The 15,086-nt window shown below is 44.9% G+C and overlaps 2 protein-coding genes across 2 annotated transcripts in view; one reads left to right on the top strand and one right to left on the bottom strand.

Moving 5' to 3' along the window:
• Positions 1–12,093, top strand: part of LOC124406704 (protein dachsous) — a 230,667-nt gene extending 218,574 nt beyond the window's left edge. Inside the window, exons 14-16 of the mRNA XM_046882231.1 lie at positions 69–354; positions 3,832–4,128; positions 8,212–12,093. Coding sequence (XP_046738187.1) covers positions 69–354; positions 3,832–4,128; positions 8,212–10,853 — 3,225 coding nt within the window. The 3' untranslated portion in view covers positions 10,854–12,093. The remainder of the gene's footprint in view (positions 1–68; positions 355–3,831; positions 4,129–8,211) is intronic.
• LOC124406705 (serine/threonine-protein phosphatase 2A regulatory subunit B'' subunit gamma-like) lies at positions 11,606–14,805 on the bottom strand. Its single transcript, XM_046882232.1, has 7 exons — positions 14,656–14,805; positions 14,407–14,540; positions 13,881–14,267; positions 13,458–13,783; positions 13,127–13,340; positions 12,893–13,020; positions 11,606–12,776 (listed from the first exon to the last, which is right to left on the bottom strand). Exons 1-7 carry the CDS (start codon positions 14,699–14,701, stop codon positions 12,665–12,667), a joined length of 1,347 nt encoding a protein of 448 aa, XP_046738188.1. The 5' UTR covers positions 14,702–14,805; the 3' UTR covers positions 11,606–12,664.
• Positions 14,806–15,086: the final 281 nt, after the last annotated feature.

Here is a 15,086-nt window from a genome sequence, read left to right on the forward strand (position 1 = left end):
CTTGGCCTCGTTAAGGTCGTGGTTATTCGTTTGATTCTAACTTCCTTCTTCAACGATCGTGTTTTCAGGTTTCGGCCGGCGACGCGGACCAGGGACTGAACAGCCGCATACTCTATCACATCGTCGATGGGAATCCTGACAATGCGTTCACCATCAATCCACCCTATAGTGGCGTCGTTACCACCAACATCGTTCTCGACGGGGAAGTCCGCGACAAGTACAGACTCACCATCATCGCCACTGATCAGGGAAACCCTCAGCTTACCGGCACTGCTGCTCTCAGTATTCGTGTCATCGACGTCAATGATAATCAGCCTACTTTCCCTGAGCCCCATGACATCTTCGTCTCCGAAGGTAAGTCCATGACGATCATATCGATATTTTTAGTCAAAAAGAGAAGAGGTCGATGAAAATTTCGATTCGAATCATTACATGACTTTAGCACCGAATATAATAGTACCTAAATTGTCATTCTTCAAATACAAATTCTGCAGCTCAGTTCAATTTTCGTATCCCGATGAAATATTTGTTGTAACGCGGCTAAAAAAAGATTTAAAAATATCTATCGATTTGCGCATTCTTCGTCCACATTTGCGAAATTTCCGGATGTATTCCGGTACGCACTGCAGCTTATAGCTAAGCTAGTTGCGGAAGGCGGATGCTGATCGCGACAGTGAAAGATAAGAAGAAAGAGAGAAACAGAGGTTGGAGTCTTGCTCTTGAAATATAAAGTTAAGTGGTAAAGGATTTATGCCGACATTAAAGTCCAACTGTTGGGAACAATCTGCATAACTTAGCCGCAGCTCGAGCTGTTGTGCCGCGATGCAAGCTACGATCCTTCTCTCTCGTTCCTTACTCTCCTCTCCGTTTCTCCTTCTGTCTCACCGACAGTCCTCGCTTCGCGTCTCCTTTCCTCGTCTCGCTTTCTTTCGGATCGTCTTTGTCCTCTCTCTCCGGCCTTTGAGCATCCGATATTGCTCCTCATTGACAGATACAATTCAATGGTCTCACGGGGCCCGGCCGGGCTTAGCCCACGGTGGCGGGACTTAACGGACCATTTAATACGGCGCGTAACTCCTGCCTCCTGATACCGAAAGGCCGACTGGTTCTCAGGTGAATTGTGAATTGTACTGATTTAAAGAAATGCTCCGATAGCTTTTGGTGTGTCGAAATTCGTTGTGGATATTGGGTTTGGCAAGGAACTCGACCCGCGCAGTATCCGTAAATCGCTCGAAGCTTCAACTGCGTGGATTCTTTTCACTTTAAACGAAACCAAGGTGTACGTGTATCTGGCTTATTCGACTTGCCAGCGTTCGATGCCGCCTCAAGAGCTCAGCTGCCAAGAAGAAGAAGAAGAAGAAAAAGATTTTAAAAGAATAAATAAGAGCCACACGATACACACACACACACACACACACACACAATACATACAAATAATGAACGAAGAGTTAAGTTTCGCCGCGCGCCAGCCGGAATATCTGCAGCTGTGTAGAGATTTCGCGCGTGTCTTTTCCACGCCGCATATCAATTCGGTGAACAATCGCACCTTACAATCAGGGCGTAATTAAACCAGCTTGTAATCTCGGCTACGACAAGCCGGGTTGCGTGAAAGATCCTCGCGAAACTGCGGGGGTCGTATACTGTCAAAAGAAATTTTTACTCTGCTCTCTTCGGGGTGCCGATGTGCCCGTATTGTATCGCTTCGTTTTGAATGAGCTTGAATTACGTCAAAGTCTAATTTGCGCCTGACCAAAATTTAGCGAACGCACCTTGTTTTTAATGCGTTTTTTATTTAGTTACATATCGCGAACCCGAGGCTCTCGATCCCTATTTAAGTCTTCGACGAGCCGACATCACGCTGCAGCTTCAACGCTTACCGACTGGCATATATATATTATTAATGCAAATTAAACGCGTCGAAATTAATTACAACGAAACTCGGGAGTGTCGTGTTTTTTTTCTCTTGTCTTTTTTTTTTTTGATTCACCCAGGCTAAATTCTTCGGGTTCCTCGACCTTACCCTCGGCTTAACATCCGACATTTTGAGAGTTATTATTAATAGCTGCCGATATGTATGCACATACAGAGCCCTTTTGACTCCTCGAGAATTTATTCCGCACACGCGCTACTTCGCCGCAATTTTTTTAATTTCTGCACGAACATTCACGTCAGCTGTAATAGCGCATGAAGCGCAAGCACATTTTGCTTGCTGCGCATTCAACACATGCACGGCGATTAAAGAGTAGCAATAAGTACCTAACAAAGTCCAATTCAAAAGTTAACAATCGAAAAACATCATAATTTGTGAATTAGAAGAGGAAAGTTTGAATTAAAAATTGCTGAATACGATATTTGTAAAAAAAAATTTGCCATAGATATTCGTTGGGCCTAATAATGGATAACTTTTCTCGCGGGTGACAATCGACTCAGCTTATCGATCACATTAACGAGCGATTTTGGAACCAAGTACCTTATACCAATAATATCTAAACACCGCTGCAAAATGCGCCGGGACTGTAACACGCGTGTGGATATTACGGGCGAGTAGGTAGGCAGATATTATAATCCGTGTAATAAAAGATTCCACGGTAGAGATATCGATGGTACATCGGTGGGCGACGGCGACCATAACTAAATGCGCAGTGTCCAACGTGTGCGTCTCTCTCCGCGTACATGTGTGATAAAAAAGTGAGAGGAACGGGCCCTGCATCGGTTGGGCCAGGTAGTTTTGGAAGGGGGAAGTGGCACGCGGAAACATTGACCATATATTATAAACGGCTGTTAATGTCCAAATCGATTTTCGAATATGCGGCCCCCCTATGAGCCGGACGGCCAACCGTACCCACTTCACCACTTCCTCTCACTCTTGTCTGTCCCCCAATCTTTTCATCGATGTTCCTATATCACATCCACCTCGCCGCCTGCCAAATGTCCGTTGGTACAAGCATAGATGCGTTCAATTTTCAGTGATAGTAGGAATATTAATGACCTCTGCAGCTGGTTTTTTAGTGTCTATAATAAGGTACTGGAATAAAGATTAGGGAGCAAGTACAATAGCCGAATAAGAGAATCAAATTATGAGTTCAAATCAGAAATTTCGAAGACATTAACGCTTGTTTTTTTTTTTTTTTTTGTATAAAATCATGCTCGTTTCACTTTGTCGAGTGCGATACTCAGTATACCGCAAGGGGCACGATGGAGAGATTGAAAGATGAAACGAGACGATATGCTGAATTCGATGCATGTTAAGTAACTTTAGCGTAAGCATGGCTCGCAAGCGATGAGAGTAAAGACGAACGCGACGTGCAAGAGCGTCAGTGGCAGATCGACGCAGAGCGGGATTCGCATTCATCGGTGAACCATCCGCTTGCCCATGCGGCGGTAGCTGGACGGAGAACCTGAGGAACCGTGGAAGATGTCGGAAACAATCAGCGGCTGACAATGCCTGCAAAGTGGTTGGATAATGCAACCTGCATCAGCTCCCGCGCAGCTCAAATCGCTCACTCGTTCAAACTATATACTATATATATAGTGTATTATACGTATACACAAAGTCAAACAGCAATGCAGTAGCAGCAGCAGCAGCTCATGCATAACAAACGAAGATATTTAAATTCGCGAAAGAGTCGCCACGCCGTAGACGCTACCGGAATTAATTCTTATCTGCACCTTATGCAGCCCTTGCAGCGTGCCATCAGACAACGGAAAACGAAATAACTTGCGGAGTTCACTTTTACCTCTCACGAATTATTGTTATATGCATGTATACTGTCTCGGACAGTGTCTTCGTCACTGACTGTGTAACTAACCCTCGTGTTGTTTCCATTATAGGTACCGAGGTTGGCTCTCTCCTGACAACGTTGACTGCCAATGACGTCGACAGCTCACCGGCGCTCGTTTATCAGTTCGATAACAACACTGGTCCTGGTCCATTCAGCATCGATCGTTACAGCGGAAAAGTCATACTATCGAAGCAGCTGGACGCGGAAACACAGCCGGAGTATAATCTCCGGGTTTTGGCCAGTGACGGCGTCCACCAAGCGTTTACCGAGCTCACCGTCAGAGTCGACGACCTCAATGACAATGCTCCAGAATTCGAGCAGGCTGCATACTCGGCCTCACTTCCAGGTTGGTTTCTTGTCTAAATGCATTACAAACGCCACATGATCTAGAAAAAACTAGGTTTTAATGGCAGAAATATAGTTCTATCATAGAAGAATACAATAAAAAGTCTCAGCGATCTCGCGACCCCATATACCAAGGACTCATGAGCTGTCTCTTAAAATCCGTCGTCGATAATCTCTTCTATAAATTTCTACGACAAGCCTGTCACCTGTAATAGTTTCCTTACTACGAATACTTTTTTTGCGTAGTTTTTTTTTTTCGTCCAACGGCTGTTAAACACTTCTCAATCTTTTGCAAAGTCTGACCAATCCGCACTTGTATGTATAGACGGGATTACGTTATCGTCCGAGGTGGTCGCTGTAGTGTCACGTATGTGACAACAACCTGTCGAGCGATTTCATTTTTTGCCATTCAACACCGGGAGGTGCAATTTCGCAATAATCGGCGCCACGCGCTATATGTCTCGCCTGATCGCGGCCGGTTCTCATGCGGTAGTTCACTCCTCTCTTGAGATATTCCTCTTACAGAGTCTCATTTTCAAAGGCAATTTGTTCTTCGCTCACGCGACTCATCGACACCTCGAGCCGACACCAATTAAGCATTATGCCTATTTATAATCCTTCACGGTACCTAAATACATTCTGCTCTATCCGTTGGACACTTATTATGACTCAAGGCACACACTTATCGCTGGCTATCTCATTATGCTTAAACTATGCGGAATAACCTGTGTCCAATATTTCGCATCAATAATAGTTCTTACACACTGAACATCAGATTTAGGAGAAAAAAAAATGCTGACAAAAAACAGTCGTATATTACACATCACCAGCTGTGTTCTGCGATTTATTATACAACCAAGAAACCCTGTATTGAGTCGTCAATTAGTTTATCGGCCTGTTTGCTAAAAGCTTTATACAACGTAAACATTATCAAACGATACTTCGTTTTTTATTTAAATGAATAAATTCCAATACATTCAATAGAAATTTTTGCAACGTATGGCGTTTTAACTACGGTTTTAACCATCAACCGACTTGACCGATTACGTAAAAAAGAATTCCAGAAATCAGTTGTAACGTGATATGCGGTTAATCGCGTTAGGCGAAACGAATATTTAATCAACTCGATTAAAAGTTCATTAGACCGAATGTATTTATCACAGATTAGTCTTCTGATTTCACAAGAAACAGTCAGCTGTTGCGCGAGATTGGCCTTTGCCTGGGTCGTAAAGTGAAATATATGGAAGAATTTTTATAAAAAAAAAGTGAATCGTTTAGTAACCAAATACCAAAATACCGTTTCTGAATAATTTTTCGTATTTCATTCCGTTTCACGCTGAAACATTATGTTTTATAGCAAAATAATTGCGATGGGCCTCAATCTGCACAATATTCTGAATTTCCTCAGATCAATTCAGACCCCGACTCTGAATTCTGGCTTATTTTTACCATATATGCCTGGATGGCGTCGTTGCGTAAGCGTACATTAGACCGGTAATATCGCAAGCCCGTTAACTTGAAAATGACATCTGTCAGAGGACGTAGGGACGCGCGGGAGTTAAAAAACTCAGCATTTTTTTTTTTTTTTTTCTTGTTTCATTATAGATAAGTAGTCCCGTTGCTCGTGTCCTAAACTCGAATTGACACCGGTCCAAGATAACACGTGTGTAGGAGCTGAACGAACGAACGAACGAACGAACGAACGAACGAACGAACGAACGAACGAACGTACGGTAGGTGAGAAAGCGCGACGTCGAGAGAGAGAAGGAGAGAGAGAGAGAGAGAATAAGAGAGAAGGGGCGAGATGCCGGGACATGAGAAAGAGAGAAATGAGAAGTCGCTTGGCGCTCGCGATTTACAGGGATCGCGCTATGCGCTGTCGCTGTTCAAAGCGAGATGGAACGAGCCGGCAAAATACAAGACCAAGAGAGAACGTAGCACATAAATAAGTCCCCTTGCGCATACGTTGCACCGCTCGTGAAGCCGCATGCAGCCCGCGTTTCTTTGCAGTCTCGATTGTTTAATACAGCTTAAGACTTATTAAAAATGCATATCGGCCGTATATACGACACCCCGATGGCATAACAGTAATTTAAGAAAGCGAACGCGGGGGGCGAGGAAATCATTCCCGACAAAAATGTATGGAGAAAGAAAAGAAAATAAAAACAAAAACAAAAAAGTTAAAGTTGAAAAAACATTCCTAGCTCTCTGTGGTACTTCGGATGAGGGACGGCTTACATACGTATACCGCGATTTGTGGTGACTTTAACTCAAATCACGACTTCACTGCCTCAACTATGTTGGCACGCCTACGTTTAGGTACATCGCGTTATATGCGTGTAACGTTGGTATTGGATTATACGTTTAAGACGTATTAAAAAGCTGCGGTGCACCATCGCACTCTCGGTGTATTATCGTAATTCTTCCCTTTACGGGGAATTAAATGTTTATGCTCTAAGAAATTCACTTTAACGAACTGCACAAACGGACGTGCATACATTCATGTACCTACAGCTGGACTCGGATGCAGGGTGCTGCTAACCTCATGCGAAACTCAAACTCCGATCCCCATTGCGAGGCACAGCGCGGTGCCCAACACCGGGACCACAAATCGTTCGCCACCCGACAATGAATGGCGTTATACGTCGATAATTTATGGAATATGTTCCGGGGTCGCGGCTCCTCTACCACCACTAAACGGCCCCAAAACGGACTCGAGTCCGCGATGAAATACGCGATTTTACATTTCTGCTACGTTTTCGAGATGATATCTTTTCCGAGCGTCAATTCTAGCCTCACAATACCTTGATTTGTGTATAATGTCTAATATATAAACAACTTTGAAAAAATTGAGGCGACAAATCGGGGAAATCCCGAGATGAAGAGGAGTCTCGACGTCGCGAGGTGGGTTCAAATTGCCCGATTAGTCTGGGTAAATTCTTACTGAAAGATGAGAGTATGGCTAAAGCTCATCTTCGTTCCGAGTCTGCGAGTCTGCTTGGCACATTAATGCCGAGTTATCCAACGATTTGAAACGCATCGGAATGATTTTTCAGCACTGGACCCGCAACACCGCGCCGCATCCTGCCGCGATTTATGCAACTGGTTATTATTTCATACTTCCGTTCAGTTGGTGTCAGGACAGCTTATCCTCCGGGGCTTGGCCCGCCAGTACTGACCTGGCTTTGCCTGCATGGCCGCGTTCGTTCATCCTGGAGACCAGCCACCAACGCGGTTGCTACACCCGGATCAAAATCGAAATTAGTAGCTTTTTTTCTAAAGCTAAAAAAGGCTATTTAGCAAGTTCGTTTACCGTCTTCACTATATGCACGAGGGTAATGATAGCTTGTCTAAATAGTCGATTATTATCGATGTACAACAGATGCCGCGGCAAAAAAGATTCATCAATCAGAGAAATTGTTTCCAATTTTTTTTATACACAATTCCTATGCACCCTTGTCAGTCAAGCTGTGTATCTGCGTCACCTTCCGACTGTATGGTATATACTTAACGCGGTTTGCTTATGGCATATTAATTCGACTCTACCGACATCGGCGTTAATTAGTAAAAGCGACCTCGCTCGGGTCTCGGGCTTAACATCGTCGCTGGTGCAGTTTCATTACCCGTTTAAACCGAGACCTTCGCCATTCTCGAGGCCGTCCGCACAGACATCCATGAGTAAAAAGCCAATATTAACCCGGACTCTCTTACTCTCTCACTCTCTCTGTCTCCCTCGAGCACGGTGATGAGATTAATTAACCTGGACACCGCGACGTAACCTTGCCGATATTTTTCTCGAGCTCGTTTCGTCAGTTGTGGCGTCTCTCTTAATATAACGGATAATTAATACAGTGTAGATTCGATATGCGCGATAAACCAATAATTCCTCGGGGAAAATAAATTTAGAATATTGTAATAGCGAAATGGCGTGGGAAAAAAGTTTCTAAAACGGAGCAACCATCTCAATTCTTTCAGTTACATATAGGTATAAGGATAACATAACTCATTCACGCGGACAAAGACGTTCGTCGTATACAATGTGGATAAATCGACGGATGTTCACCCGACCCTTTTTTTATTCCAGATGGTCAAGGTGAGATGCAAGAAGTCCTCGCGGTCAACGCAACGGACAAAGACCTCTCGGAGAAGAACTCGAGGATTCGTTACAGCCTTGTGAGTCCAGTGAAGGGATTCAGCGTCCACCCGGAAACGGGGATGGTGCTGGTGAACAGAACAGCGCTCCCGAGGCCGCTGCTGAAGGACGTGGAGCTCGCGGTATCGGCTCAGGACTCGGGACAGCCATCGAGGTCATCGGTCTGCACGGTGGTAGTGAGGCTGAGCACGCTGAAGAGCACTCAACCAGGCAAGGAGTTCCGAATAAATGTAACGGAGAATGCGGAGCGGGGCACGGCGCTGATGAGGCTCTCGGATATAGACCTGATTGACGGAAACTCAGTACTATCCGGGGACGAGAACGGGCTCTTCGAGGTCTCCCGGGGCAAGCTGATCCTCGTTAAGAAATTGGACAGAGAAACGAAGGATCGTTTCGTCCTTCGGCTTGGATCGCGGGGTGAGAATTCCTCGGCCTCGATAGTCGTCGTTAACGTTGACGACGTGAATGACAACTACCCGGAGTTCGATCGCACGCTCTATGAGGTATCGATAAAAGAGGACGCCGAGAAGGGCAGCACAGTCGCCATCGTCAGAGCCAAAGACGCCGATAAGCCAGACACACCGGCAGCCACCGTCACTTACGACGTAACTTCTGGCAACGATCTTGGCCTCTTTCGCGTCGAGAAGGCCTCCGGGGTCGTTCTAGTCAACGCCAGCCTCGACTGCGACCTCGGACCCCAGGTCCACGTGCTCGTCATCATGGCCTGCGACCTCGACCCCTCGGCTCCGCTCTGCGCACTCACCAGATTGCGCGTCCACCTGGAGGACGTGAACGACAATTCGCCGAGGTTCCCGGTCTCGGAGTACCTGGAGATCGTGGGTGAGAACGAACCAGTTGGAACGAGGATATTTACCGCGAGAGCGACGGATCTTGACCGAGGTATCTACGGCGCTCTGAACTACTCGATAGTCTCAGCGGCAGCGTCAGGCTTTTCGGAAATCGACGACTCGTGGAGGCTCTTCGCCGTCGACTCGAAGTCCGGACTCGTTTCAACCCGCGCCGTCTTCGACTACGAGCAGAGGAACCACTACGCCTTCACCCTTCGGGCCACTGACACCGGCGGAAGAACAGCCGCGATTCGGGTCCGCGTAGAAATCGACTCCAGGGACGAATTCTACCCCCAGTTTACGGAGCGGATGTACAAGTTCACGATACGCAACACCCTCATAACCCCCGGCACCGTAATCGGTCTCATCACCGCTACCGACAGAGACAAAGGGCCCGACGGTCGAGTCGTGTATCAACTCACGTCCCAGCATCCGTCCTTCAAGCTAAACCGAACCACAGGTGCTCTGATAGTAAAACAGAAGCTGATAAATGTCGCGGAGGAATCGCGACTCGTGGTGTCCGCGAGCTCAGGCCGGCAAGGCTCTCTCTCAAACATGACCGTTGTCGAGATAACGCTCGATGAATCGGCCGCTGACATCGGCTCCAACATGGCGGTCGCAGCCGCCGGGGGCCTGGCCGACTGGGCCCTGGGCCTACTGATAGCGCTGCTGCTAGTGGTGGTCGCCTTCGGCGGGATATTCCTCTTCTTGCACATGCGAAACCGGCGTCACAAGAAGGGAACGAAGCCGAGGCTGAATGGCGAGAATACAGTAACGACGTCGAACAGCTACGTCGACCCCAGCGCCTTCGACACGATACCAATACGCAGCGGGGGGGCGACGAGCCAATTCGCGCCCCCAAAATACGACGAGATACCGCCCTACGGGACTTCCGGCCAGTCGGCTCAGCAGCAGGCCACATCCGAACTCTCGGGCAGCGATCAGTCCGGCTCTTCGGGGCGGGGATCGGCCGAAGACGACGGCGAGGACGAGGAAATAAGGATGATAAACGAGGGCCAGCAGGGCGGCGACTCGGCGAGCGATCTCTCGGTGCACAACACTCAGGAGTATCTCGCTCGGCTGGGGATCGTCGATCCGCCAACCGGGACGCCAAGACGACCACCGGAAGCGCTCCCGCTGGACAGCCTCCACCTTTTCGAGGACGAGACATCGACGGAGGCGGACATCGCGACGCTGATATACGGCAAGATCAGCGAGGCCGGCCGGCCAACTTCCGGTCTCGAAGCACCCCAGCCATCGATGAACGGTTCTCTGAGCTCCATCGTCCACTCGGAAGAGGAGCTCACCGGGTCCTACAATTGGGACTACCTCCTCGATTGGGGCCCCCAGTACCAACCGCTCGCTCACGTCTTCGGCGAGATCGCGCGGCTCAAGGACGACGCGGCCAGCGTGCAGAGCGGGAACTCTGCGAGCAGCAAGGGCAAACCCGTCCACAAGGCCCCCCCGCCCCCCCTCCTCACATCGGTCGCTCCCCGGTCGCTCGCGGCCCCCGCGCTGGCGAGGGGGATCGTCCCGAGGTCGCCGATCAGCCACGACGGATCCACCTTCCCATCGGCCGCCCTAAGCCCTAGTTTTTCCCCCTCTCTCTCGCCCCTCGCGACCAGGAGTCCCAGCATAAGTCCCCTCGTGCCTCCCGGGGCCCAGCGGTCGAACCAAGGGCCGCAGCGCGGCATGCCGGTCGCGGATTCGGAGCTGAGGATCTAGGCTGAGGGGGGGAGATAAATTAATAGGACAATGTTTCAAATTTTAACTGTAGTAGGTATCCGAGACTTTGGACTGCTACGCGAGCAGCGACGAAGCTGGTGAAGTGTGCGTGATTCTGATTTTTTTTAATCATTTTGTTGACCAGTGACTAAAGTGTGGGTTTTTGTTTTAACGATGTAACGATACACGTGTTATCATCGGTGTAAATATCAGTATAAATAATTGAATAAGAAACGACTGAACTCCTAGGACTTATCGATATACTATGCGTTATGTAGGATTGGACGAACGATTACTGGACTCAATGAGGAGCCTCGTATAGAGCGGGTGTAAGCGTTGAATATAAATAAATATATACGTACATTGTGATTTTGGTCGGGGCGCATAATAAAAGCAAAAGTTCGAAATATACTCAGTATTTCATTGTAAAAGCTTTACAATTAGATGGGTATGAAAAAGTGGCCATATATAGGACGTTCAAAGAATTTCTTTCGTCAGTGAAACGAAATTTAATATACCGATCAATATACATATAAATAAAACTACATCTTGCCTTACTGCATTGCCACTTCTGTATAGTATGATGAACGATTATTTTTTAATAAACATAGTATATACATATATGTATGCTGTAACTACGTTATTATAGAGGGATAACACGAGTGTAAAGTAAAAGAATATTTAGAATGTGTCGTATACGACGAAGCGTTGAGCTGTATTATTGTTGATTGAATATATATGTAATATTTGCCGAAAAATAATTTTTTATTGGAGCCGGCATGAGGAAGCAGGAAATAAATGTGTACATAGACAATCTTGCCAGTGCCACGAATTTCCATCTCGCTTCATACGCAAGTTGTTGAATTGTATAGAAGAATAACACAAAAAGAAAACTAGAATGAAAAGAAATAAATCCTTGTCTAAGTAGCCTTGTACATATAGGTATATAATTTTAATGATAATAGTATTAAGGATAACCATAATGATAACAATTTTTGTTATAATCAAAAAATAGACTGCCACAATTAAGCCGGTCTGGTTTCACTGTGTTTAGTTAGTTGTTTTTGGAGATTGAAGTAAAAGAATTTTTAGGAAAAGAAAATAATGAGAAACAATAACTCGCTAAATGAAACGAGTTGTTGTATACTATATGTAATATTGTTGTCTAGCGCTTAACGAATGTATAAGTTAAATTATTATTGAACATAGGGAAACCGTCCCGTTTATATAATTATTATTATTATTATTGAACCACGAACGAACTGATTTGAATCGTGGTTTATGTTGAACTCATGTTGTTCTTGTATAATACACCGCACGCAGGCTATACAGTAGATTCGATTTTCAAATTAAATAACCGGAGAGCAGAGAACGTATTATGTATATGTAAAGTAAAAGAAATAACGAAGCGCGTTGCCATGAATGTTCTATCTTACACGGTACGCGAAAACTAAGATATTACCGTTTACACATTATATTTTGTATAAAAAAGAGAACCTTTCCCCCTCCTGTACAAACCTTTAAAAACGAAATCCACTATTGTGGGCCTTAATAAATGAATTTTGTAAAAAAAAAAAAAAGAAAGTGATGTACCAAATTCTCATCCACAATTCCATTATTCATTTCTACTACTTTTGTTACATTGTTTGTTCTATAATATTCATTTCAGGGATAGGTGAAGAATATTTAGACATATTTAAAACCATACCATCAAATATATGTATCTATATTAGTCTCAAAAATGAAATGTCGGTGAAAGTGTATCAAAATTGTGATCGGACAATATGTAGCGTATTCAATATGCTGGTGCGTCAGACGTGGGAGGACTCGTCTCCGTTGTCCGCTGCCATAGCTTCTCGATTTTCGTAAGCCCAGAACCCGTGAAATTCTATCAATATACTGACCATAGTATCTCCTTGTCCACTGTAACCGAAATAGGTATGACAGTTGCCAATTGAAAGGCAAAATCAATCACTGATCCGACTGGAGTATGAGTATAATTTTTCTATCATGATTACAATAATTCCAAATTTACTTACCATGATAAAAGATCTTGTAGCGTAATTTTGCAGGGATCAGCTGGTTTTACCATGTCGAATATTTCATCTTTAACATCTTCAAAACTTACTGGCTCCTGACCGTGCATCGTCATTTGCTCCTGAATCGCCTGGACCATAAATTTATAGTATTAAATTAAGAATTGTTATAATCAAACATTGATAAAATTGAAATCAGATTTACAAAACGATAATAATGAGTGCGCGTCAACATACCCGAAAGAAGTAATTGAGGCAGAATGTATCGAGGTATCCACGGTTATTAATATCGAGAATACGGAATAAGTAGTGGAGACTTTGTGGTTCGTGACGGTTTTCCAGAGCCAGAACAAAGTCCAAATACGTTTTATAGTCCATCTCACCTTCGTACGTCAAACACTCCTGGAAGACCCTCTCGAGAAAGACTCCGGTAAGCGTACCTGTACCATAGCTGCATAAAATCAAATTATTTCACAACTTGAAAAGTAAGTAACACTAAAAGAACAGTCTTTCTCATGACAAAGAACTCTTCAACGACTATATCAAAATGTTACGTAATTATTTTTACCCAGAGAGTTCCTCTTTGTTGAGCATGCCATTATGATCTCGGTCAAGGTTTAAATATTGACCATAAACTTTCAGGGCGGATGGTGCAGAGAACCAGTTGGCTTCTTGAAGATCTTTGGGCAGATCCTCGTCACGCAACTCTAAAAGGTCATCGAGAAAACTGCATGCTAAAATATCTTGTATTCTCACTCTTCCAGTCCTCAGCGGGTCCAAGAAGAACAGGAATTTTCTAACCGCGGTACAAACGTAGAACGAATGAAAAGATTTCTCAAGTCCTTCAAGCTGCGGTAGCGTAGGAATTAGTTCCAAAATATAATTCTCCAGGTCCTGAAAGGCATCGCAGTGTTATTAAAATAGTTAGTCTGCTTTGCAAATTCCCAGTAATTTTTCAAGCAACCAATAATAATATGTTATCGATTCGTACAGATTCCCTGAGGTATCCTTGCCCAGTTACATCGTATAGGGATAAACCAATTCGAGTTTGGTGAAGCCAGACTTTCCTCATGACATAGTTGAACAATGCCATGATACTAATACGCCCGTGAGGATCCCCTTGCTGCAGTTTGGCAAAAACAACCGCTGTGAAGTAAGGAGCACATTTCGAGCCTGCAAGAGCACCAACTTTTTTGAAATCCTCATAATTGATTAATTGTTCGTCTCCTGAGATGGGTTTGCTGTGGTGTTTGTCTAAAAGTACCCACAGAGCCTTGAGCTCATTGTTATCGAGCAATTGACGAGACCGTTTTTGAAGAAACAAGGCTCGCGTCTCCTCTCGTAATTTCTGTGGTAGGATTTCATCCTCCTTCGGTAACTGAAATTTGTTCCGAATTAAAGACCATAGGCGATGGAATCTAATCAGGAGTGCAAGGGTGAACATTAGGAAGATATGAATCAGAGATTCGTGAAATTGAATTTGTAGTACCTGTCGAATATTGTCTGTAAGAGCGTACCTTGAAATAAAATTTCGGTATGACTTTATAGGTTAGATCCTTGTCTTCAGCCTTGGTCCCTTTCCATTCTCTGTATATTTTTTGAAAAAGCTCATCCTCCTTCCTCTCAAGTTCGTTGACTTTTTTTTCGTCAGCTATAAAGGAAAACAGGTCACATTATGTCAACAATACTATTAACAATTCATGTTAATACTCTTATCATATCATTCTCGTCAAGTATTTATTCGAAGATTGGCTCATATACTTTACGTTTATTCGCCAATGCGCATTTATTCAACAGTTCTGTCAAATCCATTAATTTTCGGACTGGTCAATACGCCGAATATTTCGTTAACTAATATAAGTAATAATATTAAAAGAAACACTGTTTACATCCGTACGAGAGCACGCGCGGATTAAACTCATGCTGATTCCACAATATCCAGTGCTGGTGCTGAGCGACTGAGCGACAACCAGCAGCTACGACCAATCATCGCGTAGCCTCAGACCGCTGATCACTGTAACTAAACAGCATTGGTTGTCGCTTGTCATATGTTTCCTGTCGTTCATGGTGAAGGCACGATGTCGGTGAAGTATTCTGCGAGCACTGCCGAGTATCCTCTGTTAGGCTAAATGTAACACATTTGTGTGTATGCGGTTGCGGTATATCAGGCGCAGAACAAAAATACATCAGACTTTCA

This window comes from Diprion similis, chromosome 6 (genome assembly GCF_021155765.1).
Source record: "Diprion similis isolate iyDipSimi1 chromosome 6, iyDipSimi1.1, whole genome shotgun sequence".
In the NCBI taxonomy this organism is placed as follows: domain Eukaryota; kingdom Metazoa; phylum Arthropoda; class Insecta; order Hymenoptera; family Diprionidae; genus Diprion; species Diprion similis.